Genomic DNA, 22631 nt, shown 5'->3' on the forward strand with positions numbered 1-22631 from the left:
ACCAATACAAAATGTACAGTAGAAAATGAACTAACAATATTTCTCCCCCACCCCCTCCCGATCATGTCAGAAGGCTGAGATTGTAAAGCTAGTCATTTGTAAATTTACTAGGTTTGAATACATTTTTTCTTCTTCATGGGTTGTCAAAAGTACCTATTTTGGTAGTAAGCATAAAGCAAATTTTGATATCTGGTTATTTCTTACGATCAACTACCATTTTACATTCAAAAGAAACAGTACTTCCCCCCTTTGGCATGAAGAGTAAATGTAGCATACATTCAGTTGTAACAGAATCTGGAATCTTTTGAGCTAATTGTCCAGAACATTGGCTTGGCACACTTACAGTGGGCAGCTAAATTAGGCTGGATAAAAGGTCAGAATCTGAGAAGGGGGAACGTTCCCCAACAAAGCAGCCAGCTGTGAGGAATGTGTGGCTAACACATGAGCACAGTTCTCTGGAATGCTACAGGAATGTGGGGGCTGTTCCACCAGATTTCCGATGTGGGAACACCAGGAATGCGTGTTCCTCTTGACCCAGACACTTCCTGTTTAACACTCTTCCTCTCACCACAGGAACTTCGGACTTGTTCATGTGGAAGAAACACCCAAAGTCAAAATGATAAAATTTCTGTTTTATGACATCTTAAACAATGCAATTTTTGGGTCACATGCCAAAGTTTCAAAATGCCAAATATCTGTTGTATGTTGTACATCTAACTTGATTTCATCAGTATTCAGAAACACTTGAATACTCTGCACTACAATAGACCTGGGTCACAAATACTGGAAGACAAAGGAAATGAGATATGTGTTGACAGTGTCGTAAAAACTTACTCAGTTCCTTTTCAATATACAGACTTGCATAAATGACCAACTAAACAGAAGCAGCAGCCCAAATGTGAACAGTTAAATGTTTCTACAAATTGTTCCAAGTTACCTGTGGAAGTTTTTCTCACAAGCAATACTTGCCTTTTTCCTAACAGAAACTACCACAGGCGTACGCAGCAGCTGAGTGCCATCAGGATCATCCAGCGCAACTGTGCCGCGTACCTCAAGCTGCGCAACTGGCAATGGTGGAGGCTCTTCACTAAGGTAACGTCATCATAGTGCAGCGTTAAGGCATTCATGTAAGGCCATACCAATGTAAATTCTTGGTTCACAGATTTGGAATATCCCCTAAAAAGGTATACCAGTATATGGATCAACCCCAGTATGGTCGTATGTTGGCACCAACAGTTGAAGTTGAATTCCTCGTCTTCCTAGTTGTTACAGCTTTTCCATTATCAATGCACTTGCAATGCAGTATGTTGACTTAGTGGATCCCGTGGCAGCATATGGGTCCATTGCTGGATGGCTGTTTCATTTTTATTTCACCCACCTTCTCAGACATTTTCCTGGAAAAATCGGAGAACCAAGGAATTAAATCTATCTGGCTCAGCTTGCAAAATCTGCTTAGTATGGGGACTAGAAGATAACGTAATAAGATAGTGTCTGTAATATCAATCAATGTTTTGTTTACATGTCCTCAGGTCAACCAAACAGTCAATTTCAAGTCTCCCCAGAACCTAAGGCAGTTTGTCCCATCAGTTCATTTAGAATGTTATGTAATGCCTTCAACCAATCCATAAAGAAAGGAATTGTTTGGCTAGTGGTTGGGGCTAAATATACATGTCCTTGGAAACCTTTAGTTATTTGAAAAGAGCAGAAAAAAAATTAAATATGTTCAGGAAAGAAAATCCATAATTATTTCATAAAATGTGTGGTTCAGTGGGGGGGCTAAAAAGAAAGATCTAGTATTACTGTTTGATTTGGAATGCCCACACATTTTAAGGTCCATGATTTTGAAGAGAAATAGATATGAGGTTCTACAGTACATGTAGCTGGCATTCTGGGCATGTGTACTTTAGCATGCCTCCTGTATCACCATGACCTGCACCCATGTAGACAGCCTCTCCTTTACTGATGACCCCCCACAGAGACACATCCACATCAGACATACTCCACACCATTAAGTACTCGCCATTCCGAAAAGACACTGTTTAAATAAAACTGTATGAAAGTGGAATGTTCAAATATGAGTGACAGATGAAAGTGTCCCAGTCCATTTTGGGAAGGGTCAGTTTATGGCTCGTCCATTTTTGACATGGCTCTGTGTTGGAATTGAGATGTGACATAACCTCTGCTCCGCTGCCCCAGTTCGTGTGGTGGTGCGTGGAAGTGTGGATGGGCGGACAGAGTTTTGTTCAGATCAGTGAACCGTTGTGTCGAGTATCAAGTTTTAGTATGGTGTGAGTGGGAAGCAGATGTAACAAGATGCCGACGGTTCCGTGTGATGGTAACATGAAGTTTGTCTGCAACAAGTGTTATCGACGAGAACTGACTGTCATATGGGTAACCTATGTCCTGTCTTTCATGTTGGTGTTTAAGAAACAGTACAGTAGGTTATCTTTAAAATTTCAGGGCTTCTGTGCTACATGTAGTTTGCAGTAACCATCGAGTATAAATCCCCAAGGAACATGTCATATTTAGTAGATGATCGTCATCTTGGCTAAGATTTCTTTACACGGACCTGTGTCTCCGGCTAGACAAATATTTCTGTCTGTATTAGGCAGTGTTGTTTATTTTTGCATTATTGGCCGAACTATTCCACCCTAAGTTTGTTAAGACATTTAACTATGTACCAGTTTGATCTGGAAAGAAAAGAGGAATGTTTCTGTTTTGGACTTTGTATCTATGTGTGAATGTTACTATATGATTGTATACCTTGTGATGACAAAGTGGAGGGAATGTTATGATTAACTACAGTTAGAAGGAATGTCATATTCAGCAATTGGATTCAACATATTCAAAGGGAAGAATCAGTTAGAAATCAGTTGACGTCATGTTAAGTTGACAGAATGTAGTACAGTCAATAAGTCTTTTTCTCAGATCAATGTTGAAGTTGAAACCCCATGACACTGGCGAGACAAGATTATTGTTAGGGAGTTAGAAGTGTGTTGACTCATCCTTACTTATGATCATGAACTGTATCTCAAATAGTGAAATTAATAGTTAAACAATTATTTAGGCTGCCAAATAGCAGTTACTCAAGCAACTGGATATGATTTTGGAAACAGACGTTTTAAGTAGCGTCCACAACTTTCATCAGTGACACTGAACAAGATTTGTTGAACAGCAGGTTTTTAACCACGAACTGTGACCTGTACATCGCTACAAGTAAGATGCTCCTAGACTTTGCCTATGTATTAGGATTAACGTCCTGATGGAAATCTGACGGTTGTTGGACTGTCCCTCCTCCAGGTGAAGCCTCTGCTTCAGGTGACCCGTCAGGAGGATGAGCTGGTGCAGAAGGAGTCTGAGCTGATGAAGGTCAAGGACGTGCTGACCAAGAAGGAGCAGGACATGATGGAGATGGAGAGGAAGGCAAGCCAGGTGGGTGCTCAGAATTCTGGTCATACAACAGTGCATTCTAAACTTAAAACTTTATTGACAAATCAGCATGGCAGTCTCTCAGAGAAACTGAATTGTGCGGAAACTAAGTTTGTCTTTTCTAAAACCTCATCATTGCTAAAATTTTGGGTGCCCCCACTATTTCAAGCCCTGTAAATGCTTGTGCTGAACTGAAAGTTTGATTGTTGCATGTTGTTGTTGTCCAGCTCCTTGAGGAGAAGAGCATCCTTGCTGAGCAGCTGCAGGCTGAGACGGAGCTCTGTCAGGAGGCGGAGGAGATGAGAACCCGTCTGTCTGCCAAGAAACAGGAGCTGGAGGAGATCCTGCACGACCTGGAGTCCCGTATCGAGGAGGAGGAGGAGCGCAACACCGGCCTGCTGCAGGAGAAGAAGAAGATGCAGCTCAACATCCAGGACCTGGAGGAACAGTGAGTGCAGTTTATTATTCCAGCTTAGTGCTTTTGGTACCTCAGCACAGGAAAACAAAAACAGGAAGGCAGCCCCTCAGCTACATAGTGCTACAGAAGGATACTGGCCTACCCGCTGAGGCATTGGAGAAGAGGATAGACGATTCTGGGCTGACGTAGTGGTTCGAGTGGCGGAGGAGGACTGACACTCAACATAAGTCAATAAGTCAAGTCAAATGTAACCCTTGTTTTAAACTTTCTACTCTATCCTGGACTGCCCAACCCAAATGCTGTCTTATTATTTGTTATTGTACTTGTGTTTTTCAAAGGTGATGTTGATATTAGATGCTTGCTAGAGTGCATCTTGTCTGTGTCCTGTACTGTTTGTTTGTTGATGAATGATTTAAAAAACACAACAACAGTGAGTCACTGAGTACAAGAAGATACAAAGTGGTCTGTAGTATGTTTTTTTTCTTTTAGAATTCTTCGGTGCTTGTTCTTGTGAGGGTCGTATTTTTGGTTCGCTGTAAAAGCATTTGCTTCCTGACGACGGTGTGATGAACTGTTACTCTTTTTATTCAGACAAAGTGGCTGTCATTTGCCAGATTTACTCATTTGAAGAATGTACTTGAGGTTAAATGAATTGTTGTATTTCTTATTAGACTGGAGGAGGAAGAAGCTGCTCGGCAGAAGCTGCAGCTGGAGAAGGTGTCCGCTGACTCCAAGATCAAGAAACTGGAGGAAGACATGGCACTTATTGATGACAACAACCAGAAGGTAGGTATTCATTTGTTCATTTCATCTTCAAAACATCTGGGTAACCCCTACAACAAGGTTGTTGATTTCCAAGATGGCCCAGAGAACATAGGACATATGGTACATAAATTACATAACATGTACCAACTTTATTCTGGTAGAAGTGGGAACTTTTTCCAAAAATCTATCTTGTCACTATGTTTTGATAAAATCTGAGTGCTAAGTAAGCATTTAGAATTGTAAAAGTTGTAACATTCTGGAGTGATCAGGTGAAGATATTCCTTGTGAGTGTGAAGTTGTGTGTGTGAGGGTGTCAAGGTGTATCTGTTTGGACTTCATTTTATGAATATCTTTTATATCTTTTCATTGAAATATGAGGAAGTAGACTGATACTTACGACATGAAAGTGGAAGCTTTCGAAGCTTTTGAACAGTATCGGCCATTCTTCTTCGCCAAGGAGGCATCACATGACCTGTGAGAGTGTTGTAGAGGGGGGGGAGACGGTGGCAGCCTTGGTGGCGGTTTAAGGATGGGGAGCGAGATCTGATGATGATCATATCTTTTCCCCCATAGCTGTCCAAGGAGAAAAAGAGCCTTGAGGAGCGGATGTCAGAACTGTCCCAGGCCCTGGCAGAGGAGGAGGACAAAGCCAAGCAACTGTCCAAGATCAAGAACAAGCAGGAGGCCATGAGCAAGGACGTGGAGGACAGGCTGCAGAAGGAGGAGAAGGTGAGGCTGGGGACGGACTTCTCATGATGGAATACAGGGCTGTCTCCAAATTTGCTTGTTGGGACAGAAATAAATTCACACTGTCTGTCCTAAAAAGTTTGAATTTCTTGGCATGAAATTGATGAAAATGTATTTTTTAAAGCTTAAAATGACAGATTAACAAGGAAAATTAACAGCATGGGCTCTAAAACAACGAGTGGGATGGAAAAAATTGAAAGCTGGAGACAGCCCTGCAGCAAAGGGATGGGGTCATCGTCTGTCGTTCACATCAGCACGTAAAATTATGCCGCACAACTTGCTACAATGTGAAGCAATAGTGTGTAGAGATCTGATTTACTTACCCTTCCTTGCGTAGCAGTTAGACTGTATTGCTGCCATCCAAAAAGTTATGTGATATAGAATAGATAAAACTACTGGATAATTCTCCAAAGAGTCAAACATTTAAATAATAAACAGAACAAGTAGAGATTCACATATTGAAATATAGGATAAGTTCTTTGAGCTCACATCTGTACATGTTGCAGCGTAGTTAACATGGACCGAAAGTCGCGTAACCAAACAAAAAAGACATTACATTTTTCAAAAAAGGGAATGATACATTTTCGCTTTGTGGAAATAATGTCTGGGACCGGACTTGTCATGATGTTAGCAGAACAAGTAGAAACATGCATAATGAAGGATGAGTCCTTTTAGCTGACATCTGTACATGTTGAAGTGTAGTAAACAAGGACCGAAAAACGAGTTACCAAACATAAAAGACATTGCATTTTTCCAAAAAGGAAAATGATAAATCTTCGCTTTGTGGAAATAATTTATGTCATCATCCATTAAGGGTGTACAAAAGAATAATGGGATCAACAACATATCAAATGAATATGTCAATTACATTATGCTGATCAGAAGTATAAAATGTGAGCTTTGTTCTTGAAATATACAATCCTGGGCAGTACTGTATGTGACATCGAAGTGGAGCTCCTAGTGAAACTTCTCTCTCACCCACCTCTCCAGAACCGTACGGAGTTGGAGAAGCAGCGCAGGAAGCTGGAGATGGAGCTCGGAGACACCAAAGAGCAACTGTCCGAGACCAAGCAGAACCTGGATGAACTGGTGACGCAGATGGGCAAGAGGGAAGAGGAACTGGCAAGTGCACTCCGCAAGTAAGTCCCACACTGAAGTTCACATCTCTGACCAGTAGTATTGGAGTTGCATTTGTGTTTCAAGTGAACTATCGTAGACTGGAAGTTGTCGCCACCAAGTACAGTAAGGACATCCTGAGCTGTGAACAGAGCTTTCAGCTACATGTAGATGTAGATGTGCAAGGTTAGGTGTGACAGGTGGTTCAGTGTAATATAACCAGCTACTGCCACGTTGCGTGCCTGCTGAGCTGTTGTGTTAAACCAAAGGGCGGTTGTACCTGCTATACAGATACAGAAATGAAGATTACATTCTGTACTTTGTGATTGCTGTTTTTATTCCTGGTTGTACTCCTGAAACACCTGTTGGAATTGTGAGCCAACGGGTACCAAGTGTGAACTTGTGTTGTTTTTTTCAGGATTGATGAAGAGACCCTGCAGAAGTCGTCTGCTCAGAAGGGCCTGCGTGAGCTGGAGAGCCAGGTGTCCGAGCTCCAGGAGGATCTGGATGCAGAGAAGGCTTCTCGGGCAAAGGCCGAGAAACAGAAGAGGGACCTTAGCGAAGAGCTAGAGGCTCTCAAGACTGAGCTGGAAGACTCTTATGACACAACAGCTGCACAGCAGGTTAGCTTGTCATTTAAGTTGTCATTTCTAGCACTGAAAGATGTTAGCAAGTTAAAAAATGTTAGTTTTTTTTCTGTTGATGATGATTTCAAAACAGAACTGGAAGACACCACACCACGTCAAGCTAAGTCTATTCAGGCACTGAGGGATGTTGGTAAACTAGGCCCAAGGGCTGCGCCTTGCAGATGAGCGCCGCCATCGGCTCCACCAAGTGGCGCGGGAGGACTTAAAGTAACTTAACTTTGTCGTGTCACAGGAGCTGAGGAGCAAACGTGAATCTGAACTGAACTCGGTGAAGCAGGCCCTGCAGGATGAGCAGATGTTGCGTGAGCAGCAGATCCTGGAGCTCCGGCAGAAGAACCAACAGCAGGCAGAGGAACTCAACGATCAGCTGGACGCCATGAAGAGGGTAGGATGTCTTTTTATGGATGGTATCTGATACTAGCTCTTCTTTCTCTCTATGGTCACAGCTGTGGTAAATTCGTTTATGGTGAAGATGACATATCGACAGAATGTCTTTTAGTATGCGATAAATGCTATATTAATGTATTAGTATATTATATGCTAAATTGGTCTTTTCTCTCACAAGAGGACCCACCTTGGGTTTATAATTATAATTGTCACATAGCCAGATGGCGTCAACCAATCAGAAGCCTCCATTGCCCGTGTGTTAATCGCCATAACATACCCGTGATTGTCATTCCTCCCATTATGTCATCATTCCTCCCATTATAGAGGGGGAGGTCATCTACTTGTTAACATTTGTATAATGTTGGTTTTCAAAATGAAATCTATCATCTTCTGTTCAAAAAGGACAAATGTAAATTCTGAAATGCAATCTTAATAGTATAAGGGATCTATGCGTCATACAGGAATTGTCTACTCTTATATGGGTCAGTTTGGATAAGCTATATGATAATAACGTTAATGATCCGCCTCTTCCTCGGTGTATATGGTGTCATAAAGCCTGGTCATGTGCTATTCGCTCACTCTGTGGTTTTATTCGGTGGTTATAGCACATGACCAGGCGTTATGACACCGTATACACCAAGGAAGAGGCGGGTCATTAACCCTTAATTGTCTTCATCCCAGAAGTGTGCTATTTTTGTGAGGTCACTGGTGTGTTGTAATGATCATAAAAACGTTATATTTTACTGAAAGCTTCATCTGTGTTGGTAGAAGTCATTCTGTACCATCAAAGTTTAACTACAATTTCCAACACAAGTATCTGGACTTACCCAAATTTTTGACTACTTCATTCCAGTTCTTATCAGGAATGAGAAATCCACTGTCTCTGTGATGTCATGTTATATTGTACTCTTTATTTCTAGGCCAAGACTGCCCTGGAGAAGACCAAGAACTCCCTGGAGGCGGAGAACACAGACATGACGGACGAGCTGAAGTCCCTCCAGGCCCAGAAGCAGGAGTCTGAACGGAGACGACGTGCCCTGGAGCTGCAGCTGCAGGAGACCAACGAGCGCATCCGCGACCTCGAATCCACCAAAGGTATGGACTTTTACAGTTTTCTTCTTTATTGTTTGTTTTTTTACTCTTCACATAAGAAGACCCAAAGGCCACCTTGAGGTGTGACCACTATGAGGAGAATATTGCGTCTTTGTGGTGTTTGTTTGTTTGTTTGCAGTTGAAACAAGGTGGTAGGTGAGCAGAAAACAAGCAAACAAGTGGTGAAGAAGTAATACTGTCAGAAACACAAACCTTAAACCACAACATTTACAGTACATGCTTGATTCAACATCCAAACCTCCCCGTAGGTGAGTCCCAGGAGACGGTGACCACGGTGCATGATACATGCTTGATACATGCTTAATTCAACATGTAAAAACCTCCCCCTAGGTGAGTCCCAGGAGACGGTGACCAAGGTGCAGGCGGAGCTGGAGTCTGCCAGCATGCAGCTGGAGGACCTGGAGTCCCGCACCTCGTCCCTCACCAAGGCAAACAACGCCCTCCAGACCCAGCTTGCCGACGTGCAGGAGTCCCTGCAGGAGGAGACGAGGCAGAAGCTCAGCCTCAACACCAAGATCCGCTCGCTGGAGGAGGAGCGCGACAACCTGACGGAGCAGCTGGAGGAGGAGGAGGAGGCCAAGAAGGCCATGGAGAAGCAGTGCAGCTCCCTGCAGGCTCAGGTGTGCAGCTACTTCTTGGTGTTCTGATAGTATTACATACATTATATTCCTTGAAAGACATAGTATGTTAAGTTGAGTATGTGGAGGAGGAACACCTCCCTTCACTGACTCTGCCACATGCTAGTGTTGTCTGTAAGCCTGATGATAAACTTTGGTAGAAACGTCTGCATGTACCTCTGTACATCTAGCTCTCCTGTTCCCTTGGACTGGTTGGATAGTAAACCTTCTGATGTTTCCCCACAGGTTCTTTTACAGCTATCAGGCAATCGACCTTAAGTTTTTAGGGGAGCCTACCAGAACTTGTGTGTCCATAACTGGTTATATATGTAACATAATAGTCATAGTTTGGAGTACTAATTATTTGCATGACTTTTAGTGTTCAACCATTGGAGGATAAAGTTAGGTGGAAAGTTCTATATCTCTAGTAGCCTGTCCAGCTTTAATCGTGTCAGTCAAAAGTAACCCTTCTGATGTGTTCCCCCAGTTGTCTGATGCCAAGAGGAAGGCTGAGGAGGACAGCATGGCGCTGGAGCAGATGGAGGAACAGAAGAAGCACACCTCCAGAGAGATGGAGTCCCTTCAGCAGAGGCTGGAGGAACTGCAGGCTCAGGTCAGTCCACTTCTCAACTAACACCTCCTTCCACTAGAGACTGGGGCCACTGAGCAACGAAAATTCAGTAGATCTCAACAAATTTCATAGACAAAGAACAAATCTTTTTTTTTTAAGTCTTGAATTTGTGTATATCATGATACAAATTAATTCAAGCTCCTCAATAACATTCTCTTAATAATCAGTTGTTTCAGATAGTATCCACCATCTTTCATGACCTCCTTTCAGTCGCTGATGAAAGATAGTGGATGCGATCTGAAATATCTTAACTCTTTTGGAGAATGTTGTCCAGTTGAATCAATTTACGTTATGTAATACTAAGTACTCTACCTGGATATCTAACCTTCATCAACAATGAAAGATATTGTTTCTGAAGAGACTACCATCTCTGTTTACTCATGCCATGTTACTATTGAAGGGCGGTTATACCAGCTATTCAGATACAGAAACTGGTGCGTTATGCCAAATGGGAGTTAGGCCAGCTTTGCTGATACAGATACTCATGCCATGTTGTGTTTAGGTGGACAAGTTGGAGAAGACCCGTAAGCGGCTGCAGGGTGAGGTGGACGACGCCAATGCCCTGCTGGACCAGCAACGGTCTCACATCTCCAACCTGGAGAAGAAGCAGAAGAAGTTTGACCAGGTGAGAAACTCACGGCAGCTCAACTTTCTGAAGGATTTGCAGCACAGGACATTGTTGTCTGCTTGTTTTATTTTTAGTATTGTTTCATCGTTTTGCAGCCAATCTGTGTGTGGGTCATATGTTGTCACAATTTCTTTCAATGATTTGCTTCTTTTCTTATGAAGTGAATCATTTTGCAGTCTGTCTTTATCTGTGTGAGCTACATACATACATTCATGTTCATGCTTTTTTTACACATTTTTTTATCTAAAGAAATTTTGTTGACTTGTTAAAAGCAAAATGTTTGGTCATGTTCGGACTAATTTGATACAACTTAAAAAATGTGTCAAAAATTTTCATGATGTTAAAACCTTCTCATATGGAAATGTTATAAGTATTTTGTACAACTCTCCACAATTTTCTATGGCATAAGAGTAAATGAACAACATAACAAATAATAAGATGAATAAGTTGTCCTCTTAATAATGCAGATTGTTCCTTAATACATTGACTTGCTTGAGTGTCTGTTCAAACATGACTGTCCTCACTTTGTCCAACCCTCCTCTCTCTCACTGCACTCAGACGATGCAAGAGGTTTGTACAGGCAAACACTCTCTTGTCTTTTGTATACGTTTAGAAAAAGGAATCAGCATCTTACCTTGTGCAGCATATAACTAACACGCCATAGCAATGTGGTGTTGTTGATTGTACAGAGGACAATGAAATGTAAATCTTTGAAGCGGTTCTGAATTATTTAATTTACTATCTTGTAGAAGGGGGATAGCTTTTAGCGTGCAGAAATAATGCCATACTAGATTACTTTATGCATGCTTCAGCTACAGCAGTAAGTAGTAGCAAAGTAGTAATAATCCTTGTCCAGTAGATGATTACAAGTGGGGGTCATTCTGTAGGTAAAAAAGATGAGACTCAGTTGATAGCTTTTCATGTAGGTTGCAAGATTACAGTCCCTTAGTCCTATTTGTAACACTTTCATCTTGACAAGAGCTAAGATAGGAGACACCTTATCTTAGAGGCCACCATGTAGTTGATCTTTAGAAGAAGAACTTTATTGCACGACAATCATACATGGTACAATGTATGGCAACAACTATTAAACATAGTACATAATAGAGGTATAGAATAAAAATTAACATCCTAATTACTTAAACAATAAGGGCTGCATAAGTCTTATATAGTGTTACAGTTAAATGACACCAGTGGTCCAATGTTTGCTGTGTTTTCTCCCTATAGATGTTGAATGAGGAGAAGATGAATGGAGCTAAGCTGATGGAACAGAGGGACCAAGCCGAGAGGGAGGCGCGAGAGAAGGAGAGCCGCTACCTGTCGCTGCAGCGGGAACTGGAGGAGGTTCGCGACCAGCTGTCTGAGTCGGAGCGCGTCCGCAAGCAGCAGGGGGCAGAGCTGGACGAGCTCATGAGCTCCAAGGACGATGTTGGGAAGAGCGTAAGTCTGAACAAATTATGAATTCCTAACTTCAACTTCCTGGCTTCTTTTGATGTACAGTATCTACATTTATGTAAGGGCTACAGTATGAAGCATTTCAAGGGCAGTTCCATGATAAAACTTTGAGGCTTTGGGTCAAAAAATTTTTCTAAATGACAGAATGTGGACATTGAATATGACCTAGATATAACTGAGGATGAAGTTGAAGCGTGCCTTCCGGTTGGTGCAGCGGGTGTTATTGTTGGTTTGTTTCAGGATTATGAGCTGGAGATGTCAAAGCTGGTGTAATTGTTAGTTTCTATGTTTGTTGGTTTGTTTCAGGTTCACGAGCTGGAGAAGTCAAAGCGTGCCCTGGAGCAGCAGGCTGAGGAGCAGCGGACGCAGATCGAGGAGCTTGAGGATGAGCTGCAGGCCACCGAGGACGCCAAGCTGCGCCTGGAGGTCAACATGCAGGCTCTCAAGCAGAAGTACGACAGGGAGCTACAGGTGAGATGGATTGTGTTATATCAATGACTCCACTGTACTACATGTACTAGCTTAGTTGCATGGATTGAACGGCCTGTAAGTAGTAAGCATAAAGAGTGACAACAGCCCCAGAACCTTTCTATCTTGTGTCCAAACAAAAGTTCTTTATTGCCCTGAAAAACATCAGCTGTTGTTGCTCCTTGAATAAAGAATCTTGTTATTAAGTATGACAGAAAGTTATGGCATTCTTGTGTTTTTGATAAACTTCAACTGTTTTACTGATGAAACCCTTCGACCAATCTTGTACTTCATGATTGAGGTACAAGGATTGAATCGCCTGATATTGTATGTCTAGTAGCATGACAGAATGCTACGTCATTCTTGTCTTTTTGACTGAACTTTGACCGTTTTACTGATGAAAAGCCGCCCTTTATTCCATCAGAACCGGGAAGAGAATGACGAGGAGAAGCGTCGCGGCCTGGTGAGGCAGCTGCGCGAGATGGAGGCTGAGCTGGAGGACGAGCGTAAGCAGCGGTCCAACGCTGTTTCCGCCAAGAAGAAGCTGGAAAACGACCTGAAGGACACCGAGAGCCAGCTGGAGCAGGCCAACAAGGTCAGTAACCTGTTTGTTGGTTTTATTTGTTTGTTTGAACCTTTGTTTAATCATGAAAAGCGCAAATCAGCACGCAGGCCGCTTTTCATTGAGGTCGTGAGGAAAGAGGTAAGGGTCAGATAAGATATAACAGAGATACAGATTACAGAATTCAAGTCCTTGTGTTACACAATATCTCACTGTTCGGCCGATTGGATCTCCTCCCCGAGAGGTTGTGGCCATACACCTCTAACTCAAGAATCAAGAGAAGCGTGATTTTGTCAGGCTGGCAAGTTCAGGGGATAAAGTCCAAATAGCAGTAAGAGGGGGGGTCTTTCTGAAGGGGGCATTGTAATAGAAATGGATCCTATTATTATTGGAGTGGGTCGACTATTCTCTTTGTAACCAGCAGCTGAATTGTAAGGAGCTTACAACTGGTAGGGCTAAATCACAAGGGTCTGTAATGGCAGCCTGTAATAAGCTCTCTGATGACCTCAATGCAACAGAATTTGCTCCAGTTGCGGCCAAGGTGTTAAACTTTCTTGATTTCCATGTAACAGTTTCTGTGCCTGGTTGACTGAGAAGAAGTTCTTATAAGCATCCTAACTCCTCACAGGTGAAGGAGGACAGCATCAAGCAGCTGAAGAAGTTCCAGGCGCAGATGAGGGACTTCCAGACTGACCTTGACGAGGCTCGGCAGGGGCGTGATGAGATGGCGCAGCAGGCCAAGGACAACGAGAAGCGCGTGAAGTCGCTGGAGGCGGAGATCATCCAGCTGCAGGAGGACCTGTCCGCCGCCGAGCGGAGCAAGAAGACCATCGCCACCGAGAGGGACGAGCTGGCCGAGGAGGTCAACTCCAACTCTGCTAGCAAGTAAGTCTGGTCTTATTACAGTCACTCTGTTAGGTATATAACACTGGAAGCTGCTGTCTTCATGAAAAGTGTAAATGTAGATGTTTTCATGAAAAGTGTAAGTGTAAACGTACTGCTTTTTTACAGTCATGGATATACAGATAAGTTAGATCATACAAACTGATTTCAGGGAAGTTTGTCCATGTACATTTACATACAGCAGGTAGTGTCTGAGAATGTAGGAGTAAGGGCAAGGACTTGTCTGCAATGTTAAGTGCTTTGGAGTCTTTGAAATGTTTTCAATGTTTATAATTATAGGGATTTTGGATTAATGGACTATTGTATGTTTCCCTCTTTTTCTGTTCCCTTCCAATTTTACCATGTAGAACAGACAAACAGTAGGTGTCTCTCTAAACCCATCCATCCAATAGTTGTAGTATTTGACAAGGGAACTGTTTAGCACTTTCCAGCTGCAGTTCTGTAATAAATACTTAAATTTTTACTTCTGCATAAATGATTTGACTTTGGCTTGTGCTGTTTCTTTTTCTTCCTTCAATTGCAAAAGCTAATTGGTGTATGGCCCAGGCAAAAACACTACAATCATCTACGTTAGCTTGTGACCACTTAGCTTTTGATTTGGAAATAACACGAAAAGGTTTCCTGAAGAAGCGCCCATTTCTATCAAGAGCCAAGACAACTAAGCTGGAAGGAGAGAGTTGAGCCGCTGCAGACAGAATGGGCAAATGTTTCTTTGTTGTTTGTGTTTTTCTTCTTGCGTGTTCTGGCAAGGTAGTTTGCTTGTAGGCTTGACTTGTCCTTAAGCAATGATTGTCAAGCTAAGGAATAGGGCAGCATTGTCTGAAAAAGATGCTTTGTGCACATCTTTTTTCTTTTGGCTGTGGTCTTGTTATTTTATGCTAGAAACTTGAAAGTCTGCTTTTGCGAGTTGCTCTGAAAAGCCTCTTACATTTTCGCAAACTGTACCAGAGGGAATCATCGTAAACAACCCAGTTGACTACAGATATTAGTACCTTTCAGTTGTGGTCAGTGATACATGAAGCAAATTTCTGGGACGGGTCATGGACTTGGAGACAGACCTGATATAGAGAGAGTTTTCATGCATATGAATCTACAAGCAGAAGTAACGTAGATGCATCCTTGCGTATCTAGTTGGACTGTGGTAATAAATCATGTTTGCATCACTCTAGGCAAGCCCTGCAGGAGGACAAGCGCCGTCTTGAGGCCCGTCTGGCCCAGCTGGAGGAGGAAGTGGAGGAGGAGCAGAGCAACAACGAGATTCTGATGGACAAGGTGCGCAAGAACGGTGTGCAGATGGAGCAGCTCACCACCGAGCTGGCTGCAGAGAGGTCCAACAACCAGAAGCTGCTCAACCAACAGTCCATGATGGATAGACAGGTTAGATTGGATTAGATTCAGATTTATTGGAATCAACTTTCAAGTTGAATTTGCATGTTCACATGGAATCTGTTCATAGTTACATTAAAATCATAACTTACACCATATCAAGGTCACAAACAGTTGCACATATTTCAGTTAGGTCTTCACCATGTCTTCAGCAATGAAGCTGGAAGCCTTTCAAGACAAAATGGCTTTTTAAAAAGATGTCAAACTTGGCCATTGTGTTTAAAGAGTCTGACCCTAAAAGATTTGACTGGAAGACTACAAAGCATGCCATTGTATACAATGTACATTCGACACAACTTTGGTAGGAAATACTGATTGAAATACAGAAATTCACAGCATTTTGTTTCTTTGTCCACAGAACAAGGAGCTTCGTCTGAAGCTGCAAGAACTGGAGGCTACAGTCAAGACCCGCAGCAAGGCCATGATCGCCTCCCTGGAGAACAAGATTGCCCAGTTGGAAGAGCAGCTGGAGACAGAGACAAGGTACGTGAGGGGAAGTTCCTCCTGTCTGCACTTTAATCTACAGTCTTGTCTGTTTCAAGCGATATAGTTTTTTTATTTTAAACTGCTGTGCCTGAGTCTTTGATTGAAATAGTTTTAGGAAAGAACTTCTCATGTACAGTGTAGTAGACACTACTGTTTGTGTTTGCACTGATTGTTGCTTCTTGCTTGGAATACTGGTGACTGGATGCATCTTGATTTCATTGCTTGATCCTTTGCTGTGTTTTGAGGATTTGCCTTAGTTTCTACTTCCTTGATTGATGTTGAAGTGTTCATATAGTTTTGCCATGGTACACGATGAAGCATTTTATTTGATAAAGCTGAGAACTGCAACTCTGTTTTCTTCTATGCATGCTTGTATTTTTAGCACCTTGGTTCTGAGTGCATTAGGAGGTGTCTTGTAGGTGGTGAGTTATGCTAGGATAACATTTCTAAACCGGCGCCCTGCCAGGCAGTTTGCAGGAACGTAAAGTATGATAAAAAGACAAGAAAACACATGAAACGTAAGGAAATTAATCATGAGCATGATATGCGTATATTTCTTGATATACACTTTTATTTTTCATTCCCGCAAGCAGTCCAGCTGGGCTCCCGGTTTGGAATTGTGACCCTGGCATAAGTAGGTGTGCATGTAGTGACTCGGCAGGTGTACAGTAGGTACTGATGCATGCTGTTCTCTCCACCGCCTCCACTGTCAGTAGTAGCTGTGGTGTCGTGTTGCCGTTCCCCCCGCATGGTGTTCCCACTGCTCCACCCCAGTCCTAACTCCGTTCTGGGCAGCCTGGCGCTGCCGTCGTAACCCTTATTTTCCCCCACCTCTCTACGACAGGGAGAAGATGTCCTCTCAAAAAGCGGCGCGTAAGGGAGATAAGAAGCTTAAGGAAGTGCTGCTGCAGAATGAGGAGGAGCGGCGACATGCCGATCAGTACAAGGACCAGGTATGACCCTCTAGTTGTTGCTCTCTCTCGTGTACAGGGAACGCTCCATGGCCGCACGGGCGTCTAGGAAAGCGGACAAGAAACTGAAGGAACAAATGATGCAAAACGAGGAGGAACGGAGGCACGCAGATCAGTACAAAGAACAGGTTGGATGAAACTGGAGTCCGTCAGTCTGTACTTGTCCGCTGTGTTAATCACCCAATAATCCGAGTCGGCTGTTACCTGTGATAACGAACTGTGATAATGACCTGTGATAACGACCTGTGATAACTGCTGTTTCCACTAATGCAGGAATCTCTCCTCTTCTTCCCTTCATTCTTGATGGCACATACACCACACCGTGACATACAATGCAGATGGAAATAGTGCATAGATGGAAATAGTTTTAGAATGTAGTCACGTAACCATAATTTGTCTTTTTTTTTACAAAACAACTTAACAACAGTCAACATATTTTATCTGGAAGGATAATCCCTTGACAAGCACATGTACCTTGAAATGTTGTACACACCATAACATAATCACATCTCTGTAGAAATGTATGATGAACAAGGCATTTACAAACCAGTGTCAGTGGTGGAAACATACTTGAGTTTTCACACATGAACAGAATATCAGACAAAAGGACAGTACTGTCTCTACCAACAAGAATCTTTCCTGTTGTCTATGTTTTCTCCCTCTCAGTGATTGGTGTTATCTTGTATTCTTGCACTGTGGTGGCACCTCTTCTTTCACAGTTGAGTGAAGCTTTCAACACAGTGGTTCAAGTTTTGCAAAAAAACTTCCTCTTCAGTGTAAAGTCACGATGCATACTTGAACCACTGTGTATGGGAACTTCAAGGAAGATCAACTTGGCTTTCATATTGCTGTCCGCACACACATTGTATGTGAAAGGAATGTTCTTCCCATGTGTGGATGCTGATTTTTTTTCCTGTGAAATCACCTCCCCCAGGTTGAGAAGATGAACGCCAGGTTAAAGACGCTGAAGCGACAACTGGACGAAGCGGAGGAGGAGTCAACCCGGATCAACGCCCACAAGCGCAAGCTTCAGCGCGAACTGGACGACATGCAGGAGTCCAACGACGGCCTGACACGGGAGGTCAACGCCCTGAAGAACAAACTGAGGTTAGCAGAAGCCGGCTGCTTAGGAGAGAGAGAGGATGTTTTAAGTAAAGCGACAGGGGTAAAAGGAGATCAGGGGAAACTTAAAGAACATGTGGCAATGGCAGACAAGACGTGAAAGCCCCACGTCCTAGCTGTTACGTTGTAGCTGTGTGATGTCATGTGTCAATAGGAGATGACAGAGAAACCCTGTTGGCAGCTATGCGAAAAGGGGGAAAGGTCAAATATGAAGGAAGGGTGCTGTACTCAGGTCCTGTCAGACCACAGGAAGGTTCTCAGTCTCTATAGTCTCCTTCGTTCTTTTTTTACTCTTTCTGTTCCTCACAAGTTGTTATTATTTTTTCTCAACTTCAGGCTTGCTTTCCACCTCTCTGTGCTTTATTACTCAGTGTAGCAAATATTTAGACCATCCTGGTCCTTGGTGGCTGGATCAAGCTAAGCTGAGATTAGCGAAGAAGCCTTGTGACGGCTTCTCACTAGCCACCAGGGAACAGGACTCCTGAGTTCTCGTCATTTGTGTTGAGCTTCTCTACTGACACTTTTCTCCTGCCTGTCATTTCTGCCCTCACTCCCTTGGCTCTGTCTTGTTCCTGTCTCCACCTCAGCAAAAGCCAAAGGAAAGGCCGATCCAGGTACCTTTTGGGACAGTCCAACCGCACCTTGTGTGTGGTGGATTTGCTTGGCTAAGCACCCGTCACATGATTTTGCTACTCATGTAAATTAGGAGGCATGAGTGTGCTTTGCAACAACCCAGTTGACTCCATGTGAATGAGCATGATAGAGTAATACAGTGTTGTCTCTGTCCTTATTGTCAGTGTATCTTACATGTAGGTGCTACAACTAAGTCAACCTGTAGGATAGACTGACAGTAAAGTTCATCTTGACACTCTTGACACAAAATGTTAGATTCACAGTAGCAATGGTATTGCTGAATCATTTTCTTGTTTTAAATGTGCTTGGACTGTGATTGGTAAGATTGTCCAAATGAAAGTTACTAAGAAATTCTGACAGATGAATTGCTGTCATTTTTGGGAAAGTTGTTTGCCATTTGCTTGGTAGTTTATGCATGTAAATGCTGTGCTTTTTGTGGTTAGACAGGTGTACATGTTCTCAAACCATCATGATATTAGTGTATGTTAATCTCACTCATGTGTGACAATGAAAACCATCCATGCTTGAAAACCTGACTTCGAACTTTGTCAATAGCTTTGATCTCTCATGTCACCCACAACACAGAAAGGTACAGAAGCATGGTAGGTTTGCAGTGTGTGGCACTGATATCTCTACTTTAGGGCTAGCTTCTCTAACCGAGTGTGTGACTCTAACCCCTAACTCTCATGCCTTTCCACCAGGAACCGGGGCGCAACCAACCTTCTAACCAGCCGCTCGTCGCGATCTCGCGCTAACAACGTGGACAGCGGTGCTTCCTCCAATGAACTGGACATGACACAGCAGTCCACTGCTTCCGATGGTGTAGATGGGGAGGATGATTGAGCGATCACATGACCTGGGCTCTGTCCCAGGACTGTAGTGGTCTCCATCCCGGGGTGGCTTGGGCCATCCTCGCTTCATCATTAATTTGCTAGACTGCTCCCATTCTCTATGAGGATAGGTATAGTTAGGTGAAAGGACTAAAGCTTTTCTACTATTCATTATCACTATACTTGAAGAGCAAATTCATTTTGTAATGGAGAGACGATAATTAGGAGGGTGTATAAAACATTTTCCAAAGGGCAGGTAGAGTTTGCAGCATATCCTGTCTTTTATAGGGGGCATAGCGCTCAGAGAATTTGACAGCAACCTATAGCAACATTAATAAACAGGTAGTGACAACATTTTAAAGCTATGCTAACCGCTTTCCACCTTTATTTTTCTCACTCATTTGTATTATTTTCACTATAGAGAAATCTCTTCATTGCTCCCATCTGTTCTCTCCACGCCTTGCTCTGACCTACTTTCAAAGATAATCTATATATATGAAGAAAATAAAATATCTAATTGTATGTCATTCCTCTTCTAGTACTGAGACTGATTGAATCTTCAGAAGGTCTATTTTTATTAAGTAATTTGCCCTTAGAGTGATGAAGTTCTTTGGACTGCTTAGTAGCAGGTAATGCATTATGCTTTTCTATGTAGTACCACCGGGGGCTGGTAGAGGTCCCCAGTATACAGCTGTAAGTAGATGTTGAACTGAACTGCGACTGGTGTGGTTAAGTCTGGGCACTTTCAGGCACCGTACATTACGTGACTTGCTGAATAGGAAGGGCTCCTGGCATTGGACGTAAAACCCAGCTGATGTACTTAGTATTTGTGCTCGTGGCTGAAGAGAGAATGACGAATTGATTCGGTTGGAAGAAGTACTGTATACTTACAACATACAATCAACAGCCTCCGTAGCCTTGGTGTATCTCTTTCCATACTGCCATCAGACAACAAAACAAACCAATGAAAATGTGGGTGCCTCAAAGTTTGAATAGTAGCCTTACCCATTCTCCTTAGAGATGTTGCTTTGGTAATGATGGTTACTTCTTTGCCTTTATTTGGTTGTTCAAAAATCGCAACTTTGGAGGGTGAGAGAAATGTAATACAAGTGAGTTTAGGATATATTATATATCTTTTTTTGGACATTATCATGTATTGAAATGATTTCTCTAGTATGCTGGATCTGTCTGCGTGACTTGCTTTTGTAACGCCTAGCATGAATAATGATAGTAATGTGTACTGTATGTGCGAATGATCGTAAAATGGACGGCATGAAAGCCTGGCAAATGACGTGTCATAGCAAGGTGGCTGGCGCAAGTCGGTCGCGTGTTCTTTTGTCTGGAACGAGGAAGTGTTGTTGGGATCGGACATTTTCTATCATTGCATTATGATGAAATAAAACCAAGCCTGATACTGGAGGAGTCATGTGTTGCCTCGGGCATGTCTCGTTATTTTAATGACTGTCTGCTATGAATGAAGGATGTCTGAGTGCATATTATGTGTTAAGATGTGTGTCTTTGGACATACATGGAATTAAGTGTTATCCGATTGCAACCTTTTCAGTGAATGCATGGCCTGAATAAATGCAAGACAAGTGATAACAGGAGGTTTACTACCGTTTAGAATTACTGTTTTTCATGTGACAGATTGTAGCCTGCTATCCATCCCTTTTTCTAGCTCTGAGGACCCTTGCCAGTACTTTCTCTGTGGACCATCATATTCATTACTTGTGTAGAAGTACATGATCCATGGCACTAGAAGTGGGGATGGATGCCAAGCGACAGAATTTCTACCTCCATGCCATTGACCTTTCCAAAGCTAATGGTAGTTCTATCAGTGTGCATGTGGAGGGGCTGATTCATTCCAATAGTTTGACTGCATCTTAGACACTGCATCTGTTCTGTTTGCATGGCCCCACTAAGACTGGTGTACCCTTAAATTGATGATAACCTTTAGTTTATTAAGTGTAGAAACCGTAACTCTCAACGATCCTCATTCAACTTGTAAGCCCCAATGGAAACATAACCTGGTGTTCGGAAAGAAAGACTAGCCTGGAGTCCAGCCTTCTTAGGTTTGGTCCGTTCCCAACGGTAACTACATTTACTCTGCCAACAAGTACATGTGGCGACTGTTGGGAGTAAACCAAAGTTAACTAGAGTTCCACGACCTATGCCTTCGCCAAATGATTTTTGACTGACGTATCATGAGTGTTCCTCATCGATTATAAATCATACCAGTGTTTATCATCTTTTCTACCAAATGACAGAAGTTGTCCAAAGTCTTCTTGAGTTATGCTGGTCATTTACATACACACATACATACACACATATAAATGCTACCCAAAACATAACCTTCTCGGCGAAGGTGATGATCACAGACTTGCCTGTCTAAATCACGCTCCTAGCAGCCGGCCTGACAATTACCGCCCCCACCCAGCGAGAGATTGTGTAAACGCAGGCTAATAACAGTCCAGACGTACAGGAAGCTAGACCAAAACTGCTATCATTGCATTGAGTTTAGGAAACACTGAAAACTGACAGTGACACATTATCTATGACTATGGATTACATTGGGACCAGCTAAAACTATCATACAAGGAACCGTTCAGGGAGGAAGGAAGAGGTAATGGAATAGATGTGAGGATGATATCAGATAATGGACAGGCATGACACAAAGTGAAACATTAAGAAATCGAGAAGGATGGAGACAACTGTTTGCTTGATCTTCGGTGGTACCCCAATGCTACAATACATGTAGTAAGACTAAGGACAAATGAGAACTGAATTGAGTTGGTTTCACTTCTAGTGTTTCACATTAAGCGTCAGGAGACCCGTCCAAAACTATGTGTCTGTCTGACGTAATTAGTTTTTAGAAAAATGAAGGTTAAAACTTTGATGCAATAAAACCTTGAATCACCAGACTGCACACCTTCTCCTGGGTTCTAGCTGATTCTGTACTAATTATCTCCACTGGGCACTCCTGAGCTGCGATACCTTTACCCTTCACTAGGCGGCGCTTCAGCATGGTCGTGTCGCGGTCAGGTGCAGCCCGATTGTGACGGTGGATGGAGGTTAGCAGCTGCAGTACCTGCACCTGTCACAGGGCGGCGCTTTATTAACACTGTTATGTTCAGGTGTGGCCCGTTGAGTTTATGAATATGGTTAGATGTAGCTGTGTTCGGAGGAGAATGTAGGTTGGTACAGAAGACAGAACGCTTTCAGAACAGAACGTAGCACTTGCAGAAAATGTGACCTCAAACTTTGAAGCTACGCTGCAGTATCTAAGGACCTCTAAGGTACTTGGTTTTGAGTTTATA

The 22631-nt window shown here is 42.8% G+C and overlaps 1 protein-coding gene across 12 annotated transcripts in view; it reads left to right on the plus strand.

Moving 5' to 3' along the window:
- LOC136439629 (myosin-10-like) overlaps positions 1–20733 on the plus strand; it is a 59026-nt gene extending 38293 nt beyond the window's left edge. For 6 of the 12 annotated variants that reach the window (XM_066435087.1, XM_066435091.1, XM_066435093.1 and 3 more), the window contains 23 exons: positions 984–1092; positions 3301–3432; positions 3657–3877; positions 4519–4633; positions 5186–5341; positions 6350–6498; positions 6894–7098; positions 7355–7507; positions 8430–8604; positions 8953–9242; positions 9727–9852; positions 10373–10495; positions 11057–11068; positions 11726–11938; positions 12260–12424; positions 12846–13016; positions 13612–13868; positions 15056–15263; positions 15631–15755; positions 16749–16857; positions 17664–17836; positions 18439–18465; positions 19186–20733. In XM_066435087.1, coding sequence (XP_066291184.1) covers positions 984–1092; positions 3301–3432; positions 3657–3877; positions 4519–4633; positions 5186–5341; positions 6350–6498; positions 6894–7098; positions 7355–7507; positions 8430–8604; positions 8953–9242; positions 9727–9852; positions 10373–10495; positions 11057–11068; positions 11726–11938; positions 12260–12424; positions 12846–13016; positions 13612–13868; positions 15056–15263; positions 15631–15755; positions 16749–16857; positions 17664–17836; positions 18439–18465; positions 19186–19327 — 3556 coding nt within the window. In that variant the 3' untranslated portion in view covers positions 19328–20733. Of the gene's footprint in view, positions 1–983; positions 1093–3300; positions 3433–3656; positions 3878–4518; positions 4634–5185; positions 5342–6349; positions 6499–6893; positions 7099–7354; positions 7508–8429; positions 8605–8952; positions 9243–9726; positions 9853–10372; positions 10496–11056; positions 11069–11725; positions 11939–12259; positions 12425–12845; positions 13017–13611; positions 13869–15055; positions 15264–15630; positions 15756–16602; positions 16712–16748; positions 16858–17663; positions 17837–18438; positions 18466–19185 lie in introns of all 12 variants that reach the window. The other 6 variants (XM_066435090.1, XM_066435099.1, XM_066435088.1 and 3 more) reach the window with 5 other exon arrangements.
- Positions 20734–22631: the final 1898 nt, after the last annotated feature.

Source organism: Branchiostoma lanceolatum, chromosome 8, assembly GCF_035083965.1.
Source record: "Branchiostoma lanceolatum isolate klBraLanc5 chromosome 8, klBraLanc5.hap2, whole genome shotgun sequence".
Taxonomy (NCBI): Eukaryota; Metazoa; Chordata; class Leptocardii; order Amphioxiformes; family Branchiostomatidae; genus Branchiostoma; species Branchiostoma lanceolatum.